The sequence below is a fragment of the Dromaius novaehollandiae genome, chromosome 3 (genome assembly GCF_036370855.1).
Source record: "Dromaius novaehollandiae isolate bDroNov1 chromosome 3, bDroNov1.hap1, whole genome shotgun sequence".
Lineage (NCBI taxonomy): Eukaryota > Metazoa > Chordata > Aves > Casuariiformes > Dromaiidae > Dromaius > Dromaius novaehollandiae.
This window is the reverse complement of record NC_088100.1, coordinates 115,439,448-115,462,481: the sequence shown is the minus strand read 5'-3', so window position 1 is coordinate 115,462,481 and position 23,034 is coordinate 115,439,448. Positions and strand designations below refer to the sequence as shown.

General features: G+C 35.7%; 1 protein-coding gene across 4 annotated transcripts in view; it reads left to right on the top strand.

The window, feature by feature from the left end:
- The window catches only part of RALGAPA2 (Ral GTPase activating protein catalytic subunit alpha 2), a 186,496-nt gene that overhangs the window by 1,890 nt on the left and 161,572 nt on the right, over positions 1-23,034 (top strand). For all 4 annotated transcript variants that reach the window (XM_026107450.2, XM_064509890.1, XM_064509889.1 and 1 more), the window contains exons 2-3: positions 14,344-14,454; positions 15,093-15,142. In XM_026107450.2, coding sequence (XP_025963235.2) covers positions 14,344-14,454; positions 15,093-15,142 — 161 coding nt within the window. The remainder of the gene's footprint in view (positions 1-14,343; positions 14,455-15,092; positions 15,143-23,034) is intronic.

Sequence of the window (23,034 nt, the reverse complement as noted above, 5' to 3'; positions counted from 1 at the left end):
TTTCAGGTGCTATTTTAGCTGCACTTGCTCAGGTATCTTATAAGACAGCATGTATGTGGGCGTATGCGTTCATAACATATAGGGGGACAGAGTGCAATGTATATTGGCTCAGTATCTTCCTCATAGAAGTTAAATAGTAAATAAAAACTTCATGTAATTATAAAGTAATTGAGACTTTAAAAGAGAAAATATGCACTCAAGGTATGTGCTTGGATTTTGTAAATTAAAGCAAAAAATTAAATGTTAAAATAAAAGACCACACCCTAATATTGCTCGAAAGGGTAACCAGAAATTTAGTCACAGCAGAATGTTCAAACCTCGAAGCCGTGAACTTTTAGCTACTTGTAGTTTTCATTTTGGCAGAATTCTTTGAAGAACAGCTACTGCATTTCTTGGTCAAGTACATGTGACTGATGTATTCTGGGAATAGTTTTCACTCTGTAGTTAATAGGAAGGTGATTTTAATTGTTTATGGTCAGATAACCTAAGAATTTTCATTGGAAGTAGATCAACATATCAATGTCAAACAGTTTTGTTGTAGGAATTTTGTTTGTTTTTTGTGAGAGGAGATATTTATTTTGGGTCTATGTTAGGGATGTTAGGAAACGTGTTTATTTATACTTTGTAAGTCAACACAGTCTTAGCATGTGCAGAAAAAGACTTGAGATCCTTTATTTCTCTATCTGTAATGCTTGTTTATGTATTTATGTGACAACTTCCTGGTTACTTAACCTTGGAAAACCTGCTGCTTAACAAAATTGGGAGTTATTCTGGAAGGAGTGGAGGTTTGAAATCCTAAGGTGTTTGTTATTATAAAGTCTTTTCTGTATGTAGATAAGTGGAAAAAATACAAATGGAATAGGATGGATTGCTAGACTATTAAGGCAGCTAAAGACACTCTTTCAAATACACGAATGCTAATTCGAAGTGCATCTGGTAGGATGCATATTTCTCATACAGACTCTGTTGGACATGCATATTGCTGAACTTCACTTGAAATGGTGTGAAAGTCATATGCAGTTGTTAGATTGAGAACCTGAATGTTCCTATCACTACACATCCTCCCTTAGTACTCTTCTGTCTCTTCGGTAGGATTGTACAGCGAAATGAAAGCATGATCATGGCACAGGAAGGCATGCTAAATCTTGCTTTGATATAGCTAGCATGGGTAACAATAGCAAAAACGTAGTTATGTGATGTTAATTGAGGACTGCCAAATGAAGTACATAAATAAAGTTTCTGGTAAATTATTGTTCAATTTGTGCTGAAGCCTTTGCTACCGAGTCTCTATTAGAGTCAATATTGATGAGATCTAGATAAAAGCTATCTTCTGGTGTAAACACACTTGTTTTTTTGCCATCTGAAAAGCCTGTAGCTAATAATAGGATTTTGCAGTAAGTGATTTTTTTTATTTGTAGATATTAAATCCTGTATAAGGATGGATAAGAGGGATACTCAAATGTGAAATGGGACAATAAAAACTTTTATACAGGAAACTGGAATAATTTTTGAAGATACACTGTAGGCTTCCTCAGCTTTTGTTCAAGCTTCCTTTTCAGTTTTGGGATGTTCCTTAAACTCTCTCTTGGCTATAGCATTTTGAAAGGTAGCTGTGCATGTCCTTGCAAAGCTACAGGAGCATTTAGTGAAAAGTTAGTGGTATGTTTTGCTGTTCCTGGTTTTGGAAACCTACTCACGTCAGTCAGTGTCAAAGTATTTGTGATGTTTTGGGGAAAACAGTGCAAAAATATACTTCCTGCAGTGTTCCTGGAAAGATTAATACATAAGAAATTTGCTGTTACTAACATCACTTAGTTTGATATTAAGAGGTCTTTTTGTAGCTTTAGAGGAGGTCATTTTACTGGTATTTTGTGATACCCTTATCTGTGGTGAGGCTGAACTTTTTTCTCAAATGTACACTTAGAGTTGAAACCATAACCTAGTCTTTTTATTCTTAATGTTGAAGCCAGTTAATATATTTTTAACTCTGCACTACAATTTTCAAGGACTTTAGTAGCCATGTTCTACTGTTAGTCAGCAAATTGCAGCAGGAAAAGATCCTTTTAAGAACTCTCGTGCACAGTCCCTGTTTAGGAGAATCAGTAGAAATACTAACATTTGGTAAGCTCATTTCAGATTATTTCCCTAAGAAACAAGGAGGAGAAGTGATGTTTATGATTTGTACTTCTTGTGTTCTAGTAATTTTTTTAATCTGCTGACCTAGTTCAGTCAAGTTTGAGTGATATGTAGCAACCTCTAAGACTCTTTGTTATTAGATGTAAGAAATCAATAACTAGCTGGAGGAGAGGGTCCTATGTTAGTGGCTTATCGAGAGAAAGAGAAGCAAAACTTGGCCACTGTATGATCTGCTCAGGAGCAGCTCTCTGGTCAGTCAGCATCTGCGTAGTTCTGTTTGAACCAGAGTGTATGCTTTCTTTCAGTGTTGTAAAGAATGTGCAGAGCTGGAGTTACTGCTCTGGAAGAAGTTTAACCTTTAAAGAACAAAGATACTCTCTTTCCAGTGTTCAGTGTGTATCAGATTTCAAGATTTTATGCCTGAAGAACCTCATTGGTAGTCTGAAGTGTTGACCGGTTAGTGATACTTAAGATTAAGTTCGAGATTAAAAGCATTTTCCTTGTGACATTACATTGATAGGAGAAAATATATACAAGAAGGTCTGAAAGTACTACAATGTGAGGAAAAGCTTGTGCTGAAGGCACTGCATGTGATCATGAATGAGAAAAGAGGTAGCACACTAGTTTCTCCTCAGATGGTGCCTGTGAAAAAGTTGTGCTCAGTGAGAGAGTGGAAACTAATTGGTAGAAGAGTCTTTGATAGTTTAGATTATTACTAATTTATTTATTTACTTAGCTTACTAATTATCTTACTAACTTTTTGTGGATGTGGTTCTTACAGGTTTGAGTAAACATCTCCCTGACTTAAGCACAGTATTCCTCTGTGATCTGCTGTGTTTAACTAGCTAATCTCAAGAAGAAATTTGTGTGGGTAACTAGCTTGTGGACAAGTGCTAGAAAAATCAATGGGTAGTTACTCATTTGTATCATGCTCCCAAACTGGCCAGATCTTGCCCATCCTTTGAGTGAGCAGCAATATATTTAAATTCAAAATACCCAATCCATAGTTACTTCAAGCTTCACAGTTTGGACTCAGAGTAGTTTTGATCAGTGAGTATGGTGGTGGGGTACAAGAAGGCTTGTATGTGAGGTAATTAGGAAGATGGTCAGGAATTTGGAGACTCTCCAGATTCACAGGGAAAAACAAAAAAAATCCTCCCCCTCCCTCTGCTTCTAGTGCTTTTATGGTGTAACATCAAGCTATGCTCCCTGCATGTCTGCAGTGTTCAGGCTTTGTGAACTGTATTGAACCTTTGCTCTGGAGCTAAGCCATAAGTGGACAATATATGACTACTTGAGTTATAAATTCCTCCTGTTCCTTAAGTGTATGTGAAAAATAAAACCCTCAGTAGTAAAGAGATCTGGTCAATATTCTGTTAATCTCACACTGGGGTCCAATCTTTTGACTTTCTTATATTGAAAATAAAATACATTTAATTTAAAGTTGTAATATGGCACTTAAAATTATACCATATGTCTAAACGCCTAGAGAGAGGAATTTGAAAAGACAGAAGATACCTTACCTGTATCATGGTGTGCCTTTTAATGGTATATATCTTACTGTTTATGTGATCATGTGCTGCATGAAAATTCATTGTTTACAAGATGAGGTTTTAAATGTTTTATGAAACCATCCTGCAGAAAGATTATACTGAAGGATTTTAGTCACTGCTCACAGACCTTAAATTTCTTCTTTTTCCACCTGCCTCAGTAAAATAAACTCGAAAATATGAGAAATATGGCAACTCTATTCATGTTTCCCTTTCAGCTCCTCAAAGACATGACTAAAACCAAAGCACGTCTTTATTAAAGAGGAATACTTTAAGATGAAACACTGGACTTGCCATGGTTCTTGGGTATACCCATCTCATGAGTGTGTATGTTGTTCTGTTACGTGTTTGTGAGCCAATAACATACCGAGGAGGAATCCGATAGGTTTCAAAGCATTGCCACTTTTCTGTGATGGACCTGACAGGTGGGACAAATGGAAAAATATGGCTAGTAGCGTGACAGAAGTAATTTATATACGAAAGCGGATGGTGAAGAAGGTAGAAGGTCTTGCAGCTTTCCCTGAAGACAATTGTATCTTTACCCAGCTGATGGCAGGGTGGGTCAAAGTCACCTCTCAAGAAATACCCTTTTTCCCAAGTATCTGTTACATTCAGATATAGTGACCTGACTTCTGATGAAACTTAGTATTGAACATTGGTTTCAAGTGAAAATTGTCACCAGTGCCAAGAGGGTTAGGTAGCATATTAGTGGCTTGTTTGCAGTTCTGTAGTGCTATTACATGACACTTGGCTGTCTTCTAGTATGTATGTATTATTGCTGGGACTGCATCAAGGCAGGTTCTAGTTGTGTTACCAAAATATCTTCCTTCTAGAACTTCAGTGAAAAATTCTAGATAATATGGGAGTGGCTCTTTTTAAGATAATCCCTTGGTAGTTATGGTTGCACGGACATGTTTATTCAGCACAGAAAATGAGTCAAAGCATATGAACCTCTCCTGTAAATAAGGAAAACAAAGCTTTTGTTAGAAGGACTCAGAAATAGTTGGATGTTTCTTCATTTTCTTTTTTCTGCATGTGACACTCCTTGCCCTGGTGAAGGGTAGGAAGGCTCTGTTAATTCTGTTGAATCTGTCCTAGTGTTCCCCTACCCCATTATGAAATTATTTAGGTAATGCAGTATATAATTCTGCTGTGATTACTTGCCAATAGCCCCCCCACCCCCTCTTTTTTTTAATTGTGCTTCAATGAGAATTAGTTCCTGGGCTGTCAATTTTCAAACTACGTGTTGGTAGCAACCTTTGCTTAGTCTTCCCGCTCTCTTCTGCTGAAGAACAAAAGTTAAAAAAAAACTTGTAAGAGAGGGGAGAAATAAAGCACAGCACATACAGTTGTTTCACAGATGAAAAGTCAATAGTTTAATTAAACCTTTACTGAGTCATTTCATTCCCTGTCCCAGACTCCTTGACTTAGGCTATGATGATACATCTTCTCAAAGTAACTATGCTTGTTTTATGTTTTCTTAGGACAATTCCAGCTTTTCCTCTTTTGTTAGCTTTAAATAAGCATAAATTAAACTGTAAACAGTTTGATAACTATTCTTCTAAGATCCTATTGATGTAGGAGGATAAAAATAAGAGAAAAGAAGATAATAGGGGAGGGATGAGGGAAAGGGATGTGTATTTTCTTAAGGAGCTGTGGTATCAATGAAGCCCAGGTTTTGGTAGCTTCGGGTCTCTTAGTTATTCTCTGTGCAAATTAGTCTTACCTAACCAAAATAAGATTCCATTTAAATTTGTTATTTACAATCTCTCTTAGGTCTCTAGAGTCCTTTAAAAGCTGAAATCACGCTTCTGTGGGGGCACTGAACTGATGAGATGTTTTCTTTTCTCTGATGGCCTGTTTCATACTGGTACAGTTGTCAACCTGGATGGCAACACAGAATACTAACCAGAGTAATTAGGCATAAAAGCAAACCTTATTAGTTTAAAATGAATGCTCATTTGTGTTAGATAAAATAGAGGAAATATTTTTGATCATTTTTCATTCCTATAAAAGTGTACTAACTTTCAGAACTTACGTTAAGTATGTGGTAGCTTTTTTCCAAATACAGTGCCTGGAAGCTTCAATAGTATGGACTTTTTTTAGGATAGACTTAAATAGTGGTTTTATAAATGGTGGTGGTGACATGAAAGTTTAGTTCTTTCATGCTGACTTATCATTTTCATAAATTAAGCGCTCTACAGGGTTTCCCAGAGTAGTTTTTATGGGACTTTTTTAACATTAAAAAGTGTCCCTGCTCTTTATGACTTTGTTTCAGTGCCTGTTCTTGGGGAAAAATATCCTCTTTATTGAAACCTCTCTTTCAGTATTTTCCTGTTGGGTACAATTGAAATGCTTAGTTTAACATCTTTGTATAGCTTGTTACATTTCCCTGAATTTTTTTTCTGGTTTCGAGAACTGCTCTGTCATGACACATCTTTCATCAGTAAAGGCGCTATGAAACAACTAACAGTGTTACAGTTCTCCAGTAATTTAGATATTGTCAATCTTCATTGCTTCATAAAATTGGATGAGATACCATGTGATAATTTTTTTTTTTTATTTTCAAAAAGGGGATAAGCCTTTTTTGTTTTGTGGCATTTTTACTAATTAGTAATATGATGGTCTATTTTCTGGCTATGGCACTTTGTTTTGCACTGTTTTATACTTCTATGGATAGCTAGATAAATATAGGCTTCATAGACGTTTTTGGACACATTTAAAAGTGAATGCTTCTAAACTTCTACAGAACAACTGCTTTTCTAAATGCAGAAAGATTTCATGTGAAATTTGAGATGTTAAAATTATTTTAAAAATTATTTTATCTGGCTTTTTTAAAGCAATAATATATCTCCTTGCTGAATGGAAATTTCTTTCAAAAAACAAAGGAAAATTGTCTTTTGGGCTTTTATATGGCATTCAAAGTTTTAATTTGAAAAACTGTGATTTTTGAGTGTGAGTGAAAATTGTATGTAGTTTCTGAGGTGAGGCTAGGAATAAGTTAACCATTAACCATAGTATGACTGCAAAATCTTCTTTTTGAATACAAAAAAAAATTCCTCAGGGTTGTTAGAAGTATGTATATGTAACAAAATCAACTGACTTTGGAAGTTCATGAAATTAAGGGAAGATTTCTGACTGGATAAATTAATGCAAAAACATTTTGGCAGTTAATAGAAAAAATAAAAGGAGCACTCGTGACCAAAGGACACAATTGTCATCCCCCCCCCCTTTTTTTTTCTTTTAATGCCTTCTCTCTAACATGCCTTCTTTAATGTTTTGTCTCTATGAGGAAGAGCAATAGGAGCTTGCAATAAGCTCAGATTTTTACAAAGTAGCACCCAAGTGATTTGTTTTGCTAAATTTTAAGCTGAGATAGTAAGCAAGGAAGGGTCTTTCCATCATCTAATGACCCAACCTTTCAGTATTTTAAATAGAAGAAATGTTTCATCTATCCTTTGTAAATGTCTCACTATTTCCTTTGTGTTGCTCTAAACACTGTAGAAGTATTAGAAGCATGAGCTTGAACCGAATTGAGAATCTGCTGTCCTTGTTTGGAGAATGGAGTTAGAATGCATGTATTTTTGGAAGGCCACTAAGTATCTGATGATGGCTTTATAAAATGCTTGCCAGCTTGCCTTAGGTTTTAGTGTTCAGAGTTTTGAATTCACTAGGTGATTGCTTATCAACAATAGTAATCTGAGAGCTATTTATCTGTAATATAAATACCTAATACCTGTAATTCAATCCCAAGCTTGCTGTTTAATTTCCTAAAATACTTATAAATACTGTTTTAGTCAATTTGATTTGCCAAAAGTAGTATCTTACCTTAGTATGTTAAATGATAAATAGTGAATGAAACTTTCACTGTCTTCTATTTGAAGAACAGAAGAATGAGCCTGTCATGCTATAAGTTGAACATATTTATGATAGTGATTCAGGTTACTGCCTTAAGCTCTCTGGCAACTTTTAATAAGCCTTCTTGAGAAGGAGTCTTTCCTGCCACCCTTTCTGTTTGTCTGTGATAATCACTTTTTGTGAAACGGGTAGAACAAGCTGAGTAATACTATGGATGGAATCTAATAAAGAGAACACGAAACAAGTTTGCAAGATTAAGATGTGCTGTATTTGGTGTTGCCTATCTAGAGATTCTTTCCTTACAACCAGTATTGACTTAGGGAGGAGAGAGATTGGTAGAAAGGATATCATCATTAGCTTTGCATATTCTCCTGCCAGCCGGAGATATGTTTAGCAGGTAAGGATATTGTCTATCTTGCCTATATTGATAGAAGTCGAGTGAAACACTGACTGTCAGTGATGCTTTCCACTTCTTGTCATTGTGAACATATACGCTATAAAGGAGTAGAGAAATGATGTTTTCACACCATATGCAAAAAATAAGGAATTGTGTAATGAAATTCCCAAGGATGCCGTATCTCTAACTGAAGAGTAATTACTGGTTGTGTGATTTTTTTTTTTTTTCTGTCTTTTTTTTGTTTTAAGTGGGCAGTTGTATCAGATGACAACTTGCATGCAGAATTGCAAGAAAATCTTACTTGCAGTGCAGATATGTTTCTAGGTTAGTAAATGGGAGTGTTGTTTTTGGCCTTTTATCATTTAGGTTTATGAGGAGTTTTTCCTCTACCATGCAAAAGAATATAAGGAACAAAATAGTTTAATAGAGAAAGCATGTATGTAAGAATGTGTGCTTGTCCCAGAATAACAGGTTGATAACCACCTAAATACCACATTTTTAGTAAAGGAGAACTTACTTTTATGATTGGGCAGTTCCTTTCTCCTCCTTTCACAATTTAAAGGGAAACTTCATTTTTATTTTGTTTTTAATGACCTCATTCTTTCATATGAAATCTTTGTAAATGAAAGCCTTGTTTTTCCCCTAGTGGTGTGCTTAATAGAAGGCATTCATAGAGAGGAATAATTACACATAGCTTGCAAATTCAAGACCAGCAGTTTGCAGGAAACAAATATCATGCAGAACAGTTACCAAGGGCTAATTGTTTTCATAATACAACCAACCAAGCAAAGCCTAACTACTGAATAGCCAAGAACTATGCTTTTTTTTTTTTTTTTTTTTTTAAATATATATTAATACCTAATTTCATTCTTTTCTCTGTAGTGATCTGATATTATTGGGTGGTCTTGCTGTAATCAGCTTCGTAATCCTGATTAATGAACAACTTCCTTGAGAAGTGAAACTTCAATAGGAAGGAATGTTGTTAATAATTCTTGCTCTTTATCCTTTTACTGCTGGGTGGAATCATCTAAGTGTGTCTCTTTGTGACAAAAACAATTATGATAAGGAACAAACAAAACTAAAGTGTGTTTTGCAAATGTTACATTTGCATATGTAAGATTTTTTTCTTGGAAAGCAAGTTGAAGCCTAGGGGATTTTTTAAAATGAACCGAAAATGTACTTTTTTTTAAAATGGTCTGACTGTGCGATAAACTTAACTGGATTTGCAGTCTGTATATATAAACCATAGCTGGTATTCTTTTTTTTTTTTTCCCCAAAAAAGTACATGCTTGTGTTTTGGTGATATGGAAACAATCTGATTAGATGGCAAAACTGTCATTAAAAGGTATTATGTAGACTATTTTCTCATATAGGCTGCTTTTAAAATCAGAAGTGAATGAAAAAAAACTTGGAGAAGTATCCTAGTCTGTGGATTTTAAAGATGGAGAGATGACGAAGACTTTAATTGTAAAAACCTGAAAGATACAGGATCAGTTTTTCAAAAATATTTCTTGACTGCTTTTTCAAAAGAGATGGAAAAAGCAATACATTTGGTCTCTTAGTCATCTATGATCTCTGTTTCAAGCATTAGATATACATTCAAAATATTTTCTTACAGTTATTTTTTTCTGACCAATTCAGTTTGTTCCCAGTAGTTCTATTTATTAGATAGAACAGTTCTATGATACTGTTTTTTTTTCTGACCAATTCAGTTTGTTCCCAGTAGTTCTATTTATTAGATAGAACAGTTCTATGATACTGTTTTTTTAATTAAAACTTCAGCTCCTATCCAGTTTCATATACATCATGGGTAAAATTATTAACTAATAAGAATAACAACTCTCTTTAAATATGTGTTAGCTGCTACTCCTGTGATAGAAATTCTTCATTTTTAAAAATCAGAGACCCCAGACTCATCAAATTGACTCAAAGTATGTTTGTTCTTTCCTTTTATGCATTTCAGTTCTCTTACAATGAAGAGCAGAAAATCTTACTTTAATGCTGGGGAAATTGGAGAAGGAAGAAAAACACTGATGTACAGCAGCAACATTATTATAATATTAATAAACTCTCTACCTCAAAGTTGTTTCCCTCTGCTGAAGGAGCCAAGGCAGCTGTTAAAGCCTTGTGATACTGTAGAGGGGCTGTGCTGCAGGCTTTTACTGCCCCACTCAGCACCTCTAAATCTTGAGTTAAACTGAATGCTAAATAGTACCCTCTTTGGCTGTAGAGTACTGATTTCAGTATGCTTTAGTGAGTAAAGGAAAAGGAGAGGACACCGCAGTCTCTCATAGGTTGTTTCAGGCCCCTGAGAACTGTTGCTTATCATTAGCTTATTGAGATTAACTCTATTCTCCTTAGTACCATTCCTCTTCTATTCGCCTCTTTCGTTTGAGGTTGCTGACACATTCCATGCATTCATTTAACATGGTAGGACAGAAGTAGTTGTAGGGCTTCCATTCATCTTTAATTTCTGCTGTAGGATATCAGTAACATGAAGTATAACTGAAAACCATTGAAGAAATGGCTAAGTAGTCTAGGAGTATCTCCTACCAAGGTGGTTTGTTAGTTTGCGATTTAGGTTCTTGGATTCTCATGCTAAATTAAAAACCTAACTTTTCTCTTGGCATCTCTTAATTCTTCAATATTTGGTTTAATTTATGAAAGTATATCAACTTATTCCTAGAGTCATTTGTTTTCCCAGTGTAATTACTTCTAAATGTATATTAAAACTCATGTTTAATCAGATTTCACATTTAGCTGTGGTAATGAAAGTCTTCAGATATCAATATTTATTATGTCACAGTGGTACTCTGCAGTGTGGTGCTCTTCCTCCTCCTTTGCTTCAGTGCCAGTCTGTGTTTTTGTGATTGTATGGTTTCTATACTGTATCCTGAAAAACATGACAAGAAATTTCTCTGGCCCTTAAGCAATATATATTTTTGTAATCAATAACTTTACTCTCTAATGTACTCCCATTTGATCTTACTGGCAATCTTAACTTTGATCTGTTTAGATGGGATGTTTGGTGTTAGGATTCTTTTAGTTTACTGAAACAATTTACTGTCTGTTTGATACAAGTCTAACCCTGTAGAGGGTCGGATTACTGAATTAAATTCGTCATGAAAGTAAAAATAAACTTTCTTTTGTCAAGTGTCTCTCCAGGACAAATTTTTAATTACAGAAAATTGAATCAAGGTGTTTGCAGTAAATATACAGATTATATGCTTGACTAATTAAAAAAATCTGTGACTTTAAGCTTCATTACAAATAAAAATACATGAATTTGACCTTTCTTTTTAATGCAACATTTTCGGCTGGTACAACTGATGACATTCAGAAATTAAGTGTGACTACTTCCTAGGTGCTTCTGTCCTTTTTTCCTTGTAACATGCTGCTACCTATGAAATGTTTTGGCCAGACTCCCAGTCAATTTGTTTTATTTAAATAACTATGAAAGTTTAGACTCAGTTGATTATATTTGTGCTACAGTAATACAGTGCCAGAGTCTAACTCATTCAGGAATCAATGTTACATTGGGAGCTGATCATACTTTTACACATCATGTAAAAAGATCACTTTACCAGTGCTGTCTAAAATTCCCATGTGCCTTCCTGCTGCTCAGTAAGGGTAAGTTTTACTGTTTTTAATCGTTAGGTATCAGTCATTTAAATGCTATGAAATTTTTGCATGGTTCTTTCACTTTTTATGTTCAATATCTAAGACATTTAAATGAATATGCAAAACATTAAGGCTACAACAGTAAGTTTCCTCTCTGCATCAGTCTCTGCTTTCTTAAGAATGTACCTTCCCAGTTGAGAGACAAATCAAAGGAACTTATTCTGCATGATAGTCTTTGAAGTTGATCCTCAAGTAGGAGAAAGTTAAGGAACTAGCAGAAAAGATTGTCATCTTGAGTACATTTACCCAAAGGGATTGCTGACAGCCAGAAAACTAGAGCTCTTTCCTGTGAATGGGACTGATTGTTACCTGCATGATCTTACCTCCCTGTGTCTAGCAGAATGGATAGGATGTTGTCTGATGCCCAAGTATCCCTTGTCAGCTAGCTGTCCATTCCTCCCTGGATTGCTGTGGTGTTCTCCCAGCTGTTGTGCACAAAAACTGCTTTTATTACTGGGAACAGATCCCCTGTTGCAGTTCCTCAGGAAGGCACCAAAAATTGGTTTTCTCAAGCTCCTTAGTCTCACAAACTCTGTATGTTCATGTACATTTCTGTACACTGTCCATTTCAACAAAGCACTGGAAGTACTCTAGCAGCTCCTCATGAAAAAGACTCTGTTCTAGTCTCCATTGGGTTTTGCCCCTTTTCTCAAAGATATTTTTGAACAGCTGTCTTACAGGCTTTCTCCGCTTAATATACAAGCGCTATCCTACCCTTGAAGGAAGACTTGTGTGTGTGTGTGTATATGTGCGCACACGCATGTGCGTTCTGTCAGGCTTGCCAAGGATTCTTCGTATTGTCTCAGTTCCTTGCATAGTGGCTACTGAGTAGTGTATAATTGACATATTAACTTAAAAATTGTTCATGAAGGACTCTTTGTTAGTGTCATCAGCTACCGAACAGGCTAAAAAGTAATGGGTTTACCAAAGTGTGTTCTTAAGGCTTTTGTTTTGTGTCCTGGTGAAAAATGACAAACATCACAGGTTCCCATAATCATCTTTACTTGTATGTTTGGTTATGGGTCCTACTGTCTTCTCTCCATCTCTTTTAATGAATTGTATATACTCACAGTATGCAGTTCAACCACTTTGATGTTTGGCATGTTTAGGACAAGGTCATCAAAACCTGGGAGAGGTAGCTATCCTCATTAGCTGAGCGGGTACTGAGAGTAACTGCTGGTAACTTCAGGTCTTTTGGGTCTTCCTTTGATGATATGAATGAGCCTTCTCCAAGATTGTTCTGCCTAGTCTGTTAATCCTAATCTTCTGGATCGCTTCTGGTCATCATTAGCTGGCAAAATATCACCTTCACAGGGATAATACCAAGGTTAAAGCTTGCCGTTGTCTTCCCTCTCTGATGATACCCTGCTTTAGCCCCAGCTTTTTGCCAGGGGATTAGGAGGGGGAAATGCTTTTTGTTTTTTGCAAAACTTTTAACTTCTTCTAGTGGTGTGTTTTAGCTGGCTTGCATCAGGCTCCAATCTGGACTTGGCCCTTGTGTCCCTATAAAAGAGCAGGTTGTGCTCTTTAATGAATTTTGACATTCTGAATCACTACTAATTGTACAACTGAATGACAACTGAGTCTGCTTTTCTTCTGTTTTTTAGACTGAATGTACCTGAGCTTTGTTCATTCTTTGATGCTAGATTAATCTTTCATCTTCTTTCTGATGTTGTTTAGGTAGGCAGTGGGTCTCCGTGGCTACCTTGAACTAGAGTAAAGCAATATGTCAGTATCTAGCAGAATGCTTCATCCATCATTTGGAGAAAGTTTTCTATTCTGGAAGGTCTTTCCAGAACTCAGTCACCTATGTTTGCAGTTTTAATCCCCTTCCCCCCCGCCAAGTGCTGGGGGTTTCTGGGTGTGGGTGCTGTTGGTTTTTTTTTTTTTTTTTTTTTTCCCTTCTTCTTCCTTTTTTCCCTTCCTTTTTCTTTCCCCCCTGCTCTAGGACCAGGGCTATGACTATAGTCTTGTTATGCTGGTAAGATGAGGTTGTAGCCCTTCCAATCCAGTATCTTAGCCATTTCACTAGATCCAAAAGGGTGCGAAGTAATACCTCCCCCCACACACGCACTTTTGCTCCCCCAGGACTCCTGTTACTCGAGATCTTTATTAAAGTCATCTATATTCTTCAAGTTGTTTATTGTATAGGTGAATGCAAGCAGCTGATTTCAAAGCAAAGTATGACCAGAGAGGGAGATCTGAAAGCTTCTGTGGCAACCCAAACAAAGAAGTGGGTTTCTGCTAGCAGTTTCCTAGCGGTTTCTGTTACTGTGCAAACTCAATTTCACTGGAGTTCCCACTCCCTCAGCTGTCAAGTGAATTGAACTATGTAACTCTGTGGCTCAGCCATATAGTACCTTTGCTGCATTCCAGTTCAATTCCTCTACTCTAAAGTTTGGGTCACAGAGGAGAATCTTCAGTAATGTATACCTCTGTTTAGCAAGAAGCATCAAATTTGGAATAATGATGTATGTAATCTATGTTTAAAGAACTGGGGAATTCTTTTAGTAACAGACAGTCTTAATATTGGATAACAAAAACGTTTCTCTCAGATTAAGAATTTCTATAGAGGTGATATATGGCCACTTTTTTAGAAATGAAATAGTCATAATTGTTTTTTACTACATTTATTTTATTCTATTATACTAAGTGTGTGTTTAAAAAAACTTTTTTGGGTTTCTGATGTTTTGTAATAACTCAGTTTGTTCCTCTCCTCAGATATTGTGGATGGAAGTGACCTGAAGCAATTTTTTGAGAACAATTATTCTCAAATTTATTTTATCTTCTATGAAAACTTCATAACACTGGAAAATAGCTTGAAACAAAAAGGTAAGTTCTAGAGTTTTGCCAGACATTTTGTTGAATCAGTTTTCTGTAACTGTTTGCGAAAGTATTCTGTTAGATTCTGTTATCTAATGAGTATATGTAATCCACAATTATGTATATTTACAGTTTCATGAAGTACAGTATTAGTAACCATCTTAATTTTGTGGTATCAGAAGAGAGACAAGCATGGAAAATGATGGGCTGAACTGTCATTGGTAACTGAAAAGGATTTTAAATAGAAGTTTATGGCTTTAAGTGTCACTTCAGCACAAAAATCAGATCTTGTGAAATTATGAAGGCCTTCGTCCTGCATACACATATGTCTGTTCAACTGAACATCTTACCTGAAATCCACAGAACAGTTTTCAATGTTGAAGATATGTCAGTAGAAATAGCCACTTGTTTGAAGATGAGCACAATGATAATACTTTGTAGATTTGGAACTAAAGATGTTCCTCTTTAATAATTGAAAGAGGCACTGGAAATTGAGAGCATCTTACTCTTCTTGACATGAGAGAAAGATGAAGAATAATGAACTGAGTTCAACATCCTTGACGTCAGTGGAATAGGAAAATTATAACTTTATAGCTGTCTTATCATCAAACCATTTATTTATGGTAGCCTATTGTTTTGTCTTGCAGGAAGTAAATCACAAAGGGAGGAGCTGGACTCCATTCTCTTTCTTTTTGAAGTAAGTTCTCCACACCATGGAGCTAATTTTTGTTTTAAAACTTAGTCATTATATGCTTACTTGCACCTTTACAATGAGAGGTGATAAGAGATCTATGAAATGACAGTGTCCATGACTATAGAAGGTGAAAGGCAGAAGAGAACTAGGGTCTATATTAAGTTTTCAGATACAAAAAACAATAGAATGTATATTATGCCATGGGAATGTCTGGCTTGAGTGAATATGCAGAATTAAGAGATTTTTATCAAAGACAAGTAAACTAATTTAGCTTGCAGAGCTGTCTGAAATCTGGCTTAGAACCCTGTCATATGTGCTCAAGTAGTATTTTCTTAATTTTTCTCCTCAGCTGGAAGACAGGCTGATTGAACAAAAAAAAAAAGACTTCTGAGCTTCAGCCATTGAGGCTTCCTGAAACATTTTAATGGAAAGATTAACTAAAAATCTTATTCTGTTAGATCATAAATATTTTACAGACATAAAAACATAGGTGCTTAATTCTGAAATAAATCTCATGTAGTGAGTTTGTACTGCAGCAGCAGTGTGCCTATTATAGTTCCCCTTGCAGTTCTTGACTGATAATCTCTTCAGGATATAAAAGTGGTGCGTCACTTCTAAGTATATTACAAATCATTCAGTTTCCTTGTCCTTTCTAATTTTTCCAGAGTACTGAGCACACTTGATGTTGTGGTAGTTTGTAATATGAGGGAGAAAGTTTAACATAGCCAGTCAAAATTTCATATTTTGAAAAGAGTGAATGAGAGTACTTTAGAACTTTAAAGAAGGTGGGTAGCTTCTTGGTAAGAAGGTATGGCTCTTAATTATGAGTAGAATATCATTTATAAACAGTTATGTCACCTCCTGTAACTCAAGTCAAGTTCCTTGAGTATATGTCTGTCTGTATATTTGCTAAGTCATCTGCAAGTCATGTCTATAATGATGAAATGCAAACAAAAATTAAAATTGCTAAAATTAGAATTGGTAGCAGAATAAGCCTTACTTCAAGATTTAGCCTTTTTCTTCTTTACTATCCAAAATTCTCTTGCGACATGGTCTCCATTGAGGTTGTCTTGGACTGTAATACTTGGACTTCAGCTAGCAAAGTCAAATTCGTTTTCCAGTTCATGTTATCCATTTTTGAACAATATATTCAAGCATCAATGGGGTTTGATGCAAATTTGGGATTTCATAGAAGAAAAAGAAATGTAAAAAGCAGGTTAAGTGTAGCTAAGCCTAGTTATGGGGGCTTTCCATATTAGTTTCAATGTAACCATCAAAACGAGCCTTTAGTTGGCTTGTTTTCAAGAATATAAAGGAAAATTCTGTGTGGTTTTGAAGTCGTCACCACAGCAAATTTGAAATTCCGTTATAACCACACGAGGCTTACCAGACTGGAATATGCTTCCTCTAACTGTTGAAATGTGCTTTGCTGCAACTTCTGCATATGCAAACACTTCAGGTCTGAGGAATGTTTGGACCTGAAAGTCTGATGGTGATATGGGGAGTCGAAGGATGTGCTAGTGAGAGGGATCTTGTCATCTGTATATTTCTTGTTTCAGTGCTAGCTTAGCTAATTTTTCTCTCACAGTCTTTTGTCACAGGTGCTTATACCATGTCTGTTTTATGGTTTTCTCTTCTAACAAATGACTTCTAACTTCCCTACAAGGTAGTGGTTCTGAGCTTTGCCTCTTGGCAGTCTGTCTGTCAAGCTTCTGACTCCTGAAATACTCTTCACCCTTAACCCCAGGTCATAGGGATAATGAAAATGGGTGAAATGATTCTGATGTGGTGTCTAGGAGTGGTGTAGCAGAAGGAGAAAAGCTTCCCCAAATTAATTCTTGACTGGATGTCATCAGGCTACCACTGTCATGCAACATAAAGTATCCTTTCCTTACGCTCATGACTACTGTTGCTGCTCTGACTGTTGGTGAGGAGTTGAGGGTAATTTCAGTGCAGGAGCATTCGAAGCCTGTCCTAGATATGCTTAGCTGGAACTCGTCTGTTTCACTCCTAGTCCCAGTAACTTGAGAAGAAGCCTTATGTAGTTACAGCAGTGGTGTTGAATTTGAGTGTTGTGCAGCACTGTTTTCCATCCATAAAGGTGAAAATCTGTGTTGCTGCAATTATGGAACTCTTGGTATGGTAACAAATACTTGTTCCTTAATACCTTCTTGTGATGGAAATATTTAAAAGGCATTTGGTTGAAATAATCTTTTTGCTGGAACATTGGTAAGAATGTCCAAATATTATGAAGTGTTTGTTTCAACTGATGCAGAAGATAATAAATTACAAACTCTTCATTATTCTGGTATAAAGAAAATATTAGAGAAATACTCATCTTATTTGTGAAATTGAGGAGTGGACCTAATTTTTATTCAACTTCTGTAACCTCATTTTGAGATGTAAATGTTATAAGTGTTGCACTTTGCTTTTAAGAACAGAAATTTTATTTGGAATTTTTTTAACAATTAAGTTGAGAACATGTAACTTTTTCTGTGATGCTACTGTACCGTAAAACCTTAAAGACTTGATTCTTTGAGATTACATGAAAGTGGTATTGTTGAAATATAATAATCTTAAAAAAATCAAGAAATCAAGAGGAGCAGGATTGGGAGAAGAAAGAGCTCTAAAGCTCACTTCCATCTTTCAGGTTTAAGTCAGAGTCTTGGATACACCCATATTTCTTTCAGAATAAATTGAAAACCATACAATAATATATACATCTTAATTAAGGGTGAACTCCATGAAAATGCTCTGTTTTTCTGTATAATGTGGGAGATGCCTAGCCTCTGGTAGGCTAAAGTTTTCAAAATAGTCCTCCCCCTTTCCTTCCCCATTAAATAGATCTTTTGCATTGCATGGGGAGAGGGCTGGTTCAAGGGAGTACTTAATAGTACCTTTTTTTCCTATGTTTTGTCAATATGAAGTTCAGTGTTGGTCTATTTTGAACATGTAACAGGAGGAATTTGGGTTCCATCCATTTCAGGTGGAGGCATCTGTTATGATTGCAGTATTTGGTCTTGCAATACCATGAAAATAAAAGGATGAGAGTTGTCAGCTACTGTGTATCAGTTTGATCTGAGTGTGTGAAATGTTAATTTGCTTCACTCTTTTAATTCAGTGGAGTATCCTGATTTGCTTCTGGGAGTAAAACATTACCAGCACTTGGGCTGTTTATATCATTTACAGTGGCTATGGAAGAAATGTTAACTACCTAACTTTTGCTTAATCAAATTAGGATGGCTTTAATTTAATTAAAGAAGAATAGAACTGTGATAGATCATTTTAACCGGGGACCTCTTTAGTTAGGGTATAGTTATTGTCCAAATATATTTGGATATGAGCAAGTGTCACTGGAGCAGATGAAACTGTAACATACAAAGTGCTAACTTTGTTTATATTGTGGATTATTTTTGGTAGGAGTGGTAGAAAAAATAAACTTTCAATGGAACCCTAGAAGTTGAAATTAAAATGGATTGTAAACGTTGTTCTCAACTCCTATAGTACCTTTCTTAAAGAAACAAAACAAAACACCCTTACAGAAGTATGTGGCTTCATTTTTGCATTAACTTGTAGCTTATTATGAGTATAAATATTATAACTACTGAAATGCTGCTATTTAGCCTAGCATGCCTGTAGTATGAAAAATGGTCATGAAAATGATATGAAATCCTGGGGGGTTTTTGCAGTTTCATCTTCTGACTTTTATGCTCTAGCCACTTCATTTTCTGCCTTCCTTCCCTTCTTAAACTACAAGACTACCTTTTCAGACTGAAATCTAAAAATCAAGTTGTCTTCTGTTGCTTATAATATTAGCAAAAGAGCCTGTTTTATGATTTTTATATGAGGCACTGTCAAGTTACATTAGCTAATATATCCACTCAGTCTGTATTGGTGGTAGGAGAAGTTGGACTTCCTCCTCCCACTGCAGCCCCAAATGGAGAAGGTATCACCTTATTGACTGAGGGAGGCAGTGGATTTTAATTGTAACTTATTAATACAGTTGCTCTGTGGTCTTGAACAAGTAAGTAAATTTCTGTAGCTATGTTTTTGAATGGAAAACAGCTAGTGCTTACTCACCCAGCTAAAGTGAATAGATGGGTTTTCTGTGTCTTGAAAATGGGTGGCTAATAACTTTGTTATTTGGGTTAAAAACATTAGGAGAATATAGTATGTGAAGAAGAAAAAATGCATAGTTATGTTCAAACATATGTGTCACTTTAGTCCTGATTCAATAAACCGCTTAGTAGTGCGCTTAAGCATCACTGAAAAACTTGGGTATATGAGTGTGTCTGTATTTTGTCGAACAGAGATGTGCTGAAGTGTGTGGTTAATTTTAAACATGAATTTAAATGCTCTATGGAAATAACATCTTAAAGGCTGGTAAAGAGTATCAAAAGCTGTGAAAACTCATGGAATTCAGAGGACACAGATGGATATGACATACTGAAATACATACCTTGAAGAGTTATAATATAACAGTCATCAACAGCTTTGAGGAAGAAGTAATCAAGATATTTATGTGAAATTTGGAGCAATCTGCTTCATTTACCAGTTTTATCTACCGGAAGTAAGTTTAGAGTCCATTTATATCTCTAACGCTTGATAACTTAATGCATTGTAGGAAGAAAACTCTTTAGAGGGCCTTCTAGTGCGCAGACCGACAATACTTGTGTCTGAACGTAGGACAGGATAAAATGTAAATGCCAAGGAATTAAACATTCCTGTTGTAAGCCATAGGAAACAAACCTGATTGATTATTAAGCTTGCCATATTTAATTTGATGTCAGCATGAAACAGGTTTCCTGGAGTTTTCTTCTAATTAGCTAAGTAGGTAATTACTTTGGATTAGCACATCCTGAATCCAGGTGCTGGGAGTTAACTATGTAAGAATCAATAAAAATACTTATGAGAGGAACTTATATGACTTCCTTTTCTAGTGTAGTTTGGGATTTTTGCTGCTGTTCTTGAGTGACACCTAGTGTATATTTTAAATAAAAGTAACACTTTTCCACAAATGCTCTAAAAGCTAAGTTGGCTTGGTTCTAATTAAAAAGCAGTGCTCCTCCTCCTTTTTAGTGAAATCTTAATTTTTCACATCAGTTACATTGCTTAGCCACCTAATAATAGTATCAAACGCTATGTTAATCAACAAAGGATTATTAATCAAAAGGGAGTAATATGAGATGTTAACATTAGTTCATTTTGGAAAAATTTTTTTACAATTAGGGAGTTCTTAGATCCAGTTTTATATTCTAAATGGTGATTTGGTCTTATCACTTCCCAAATAGATATGCATGAAATGATACAGCCCCTGCAATTATCTATATTATTTTTCCCAGCTTTACCTAAGAGGCTGAAACAATGTGAAAAATTTCTGTTTTTCCCATTGGCAAGGTTTGGTCACCTGTAGAGTTGTAATGTATTTTCAGAAGGTGTTCACATTGTGTCTCATATTAGTCTTTTCCATGACTTGAAGGCTTGGCCCTGGTATGGTTTTGCTTCTAGCCCCTCTTATTTGTTAAGCCTAGCCTTCTTCTGTATGCCCCTGGCACTGCTGGAATAATGAGAGGCTAAGCATGGTTATCAAACTAGAATATAGGAATCTGTCTGTTTTGACCTTCTACCTTCTGTAGACGTTCAGCAGCAAAACTTCAGTGTATTGTGCCCAGGATATTTTGGAGTATCCTGAATATGAAGTATACAGCAAGCAGATTTAAATATTAATTAGATGTAAAATAGAAGGAAATAAATGTACTAATAACCTTGGCAGTATTCATATGAGACAAACTCAAATTCATGAGTCTGCCTTGGCTTTTGTATGACAGTAAGCATTTTTCCAGAGATAACTAACAAACTGTTTGAACATGGTCAGACATATTTTGAGCTGCTTATTTTGTATCACTAACTACTGGTTTTAATACAGTACTGTTGTCATTAGCAACACATCTAAATATAAACTACACATGGCCCCATACTCAGAAGATTAAGATGTGGTATAAATCCATTGAAACACTGATTGGTCTGCTATCAGAATCTGAATGTAATAGTTACAGAAGCAGCTGTATATTCTAAATTTTATTGCTGCAGATGTGCACAAGTTACTTGTTGTGCAAGTGCTCATGATAATTCAGTAGAAGTTTATAATAGAGTATAGTCTGTGAGCAAGCCTTTTGAAAAGTAGATTCCAGACAATATGCAGTAAATGTGCTGCGTCTGTCAGAATGCCTGCTATGATAGCTGCTTGACCTGATCAAACTATTCACTGCTGCAGCTTAGGAGTATACCCTTCTTTTTTAGTAATGCGAAGTAATACACATAAATATCAGTTAAAATACAAAACTTTGTTTCACTCTAGACTAAGATTGCTGTGGATATTTCAAATATATAGAACTCCTCTGTTGCATAAAAATCTGCATCAGGGAAACTTTCAGTAGTTTTCATTCATAATTTTTTGGAAAGACTTGAGCTGTGCTTCCTGCTATTCTTATGGTTCTGCAAAAGGATGTTCTTTTTATATTTGAAGCCTATAAATTTGCTACTGCATTCTAATAATGTTACCAGTTCTGTAACCAGTTCTAATCTGTAGCATTTTCTTAGAGTGGTTTGCTTATCCTGGGATGTTGCCCTCTGTTACTTTGCTCCATTTTGATTTAAATAAATGTATTAGTAAAATTGAATTCTGCACAATGACATTGTGTAGTGAAGCTGGACAATGTAAAAAGTACCCACAAATTTCTTTGCCAGGAATAATCAAATCAACATATTGTTGAGTTCTCTTTGCCACAGGTCCTGGCTTCCCCTTTCTTGAGGATATCCTTTTATTTAACATTTTTTTACTATTTGTATTCTTATATCCATACAGCAGGATGGCTTAATTTCCCCTTGTGTAAGGTGATGTAAAACTTGAAATTACACTACCATTAAGAGTTTCTGCTTTAAATTCAGGTTTTAGGTTTTGTTACAGCTTTTCAATTGGTGCCCAGTACATACTGTAATTGCCACTGTCACGCAGACTGGGTTGACTGATTCTTAAGACTGATAGAGTAAAAAGAGCTTATTTGTTTATAACAATAAAACTGCTTGAAGGGTGATTCTTTCCAACATGTAGAAAATGGCTTTCTGAACTACCTCTAGTTTATTCTGCCATGATTCTGATTGGCTTGTCTGTTATTGCTCTTAAAATAGCTGTTACCCTTGCAGTGTTCTGTTGTAAGTTCTAACTGTATGTTGCTTATAGTCTGCTTCAAAAATCTTACTGCTTATGTTATGCCTGCTGGAGGAAGAATGAGTAGCTTACATGCTTCGGGCAGACGTTCTCCCTTGACAAATAACTGTAAATATTTTATCGATGTAACAAATGGATATCCCTTTATTTAGATTGACTTGCTGCAGGCGTACTAATGTCATTGAGCTCTTGACTTCACCTAAATCAGTGAATAATAGCAGGAGGATTTTAATTTACTGCAGATCTTACTAAATGAACCTTCTGAAACTCTTGTACAGACATCACCAAGCAGACAGTACTTGGACATAAGGGCATAGGTGCACTGCTCTACCTTTGACTTGGCTTAAGGTAGATCCACCTGCTAGCTGCCTAATAGGAACTTCTTGTTGTGTACAGATTGTATCAAAAACACTATTCTTTTTCTGGGAGTCCATCCCCCTGGAATTAACAGTATTCAGAACTTGTCATTGACCAGGAATGTGCACTCACAGGCAACCAACAAGAACATTGTTTTTTGTCGTTGTTTAATAAGGCACTCTGCATACAGTGTTACAGGACAGCTTTTCCTAACTACGGCGGGTAGAACAACAGTGCTTCTCATTTCAGTTTTGTGCAAGTTAAGCTGGAAAACATTCAGGGTCTAGGCATCTTCAGTGTAAGATTTGAT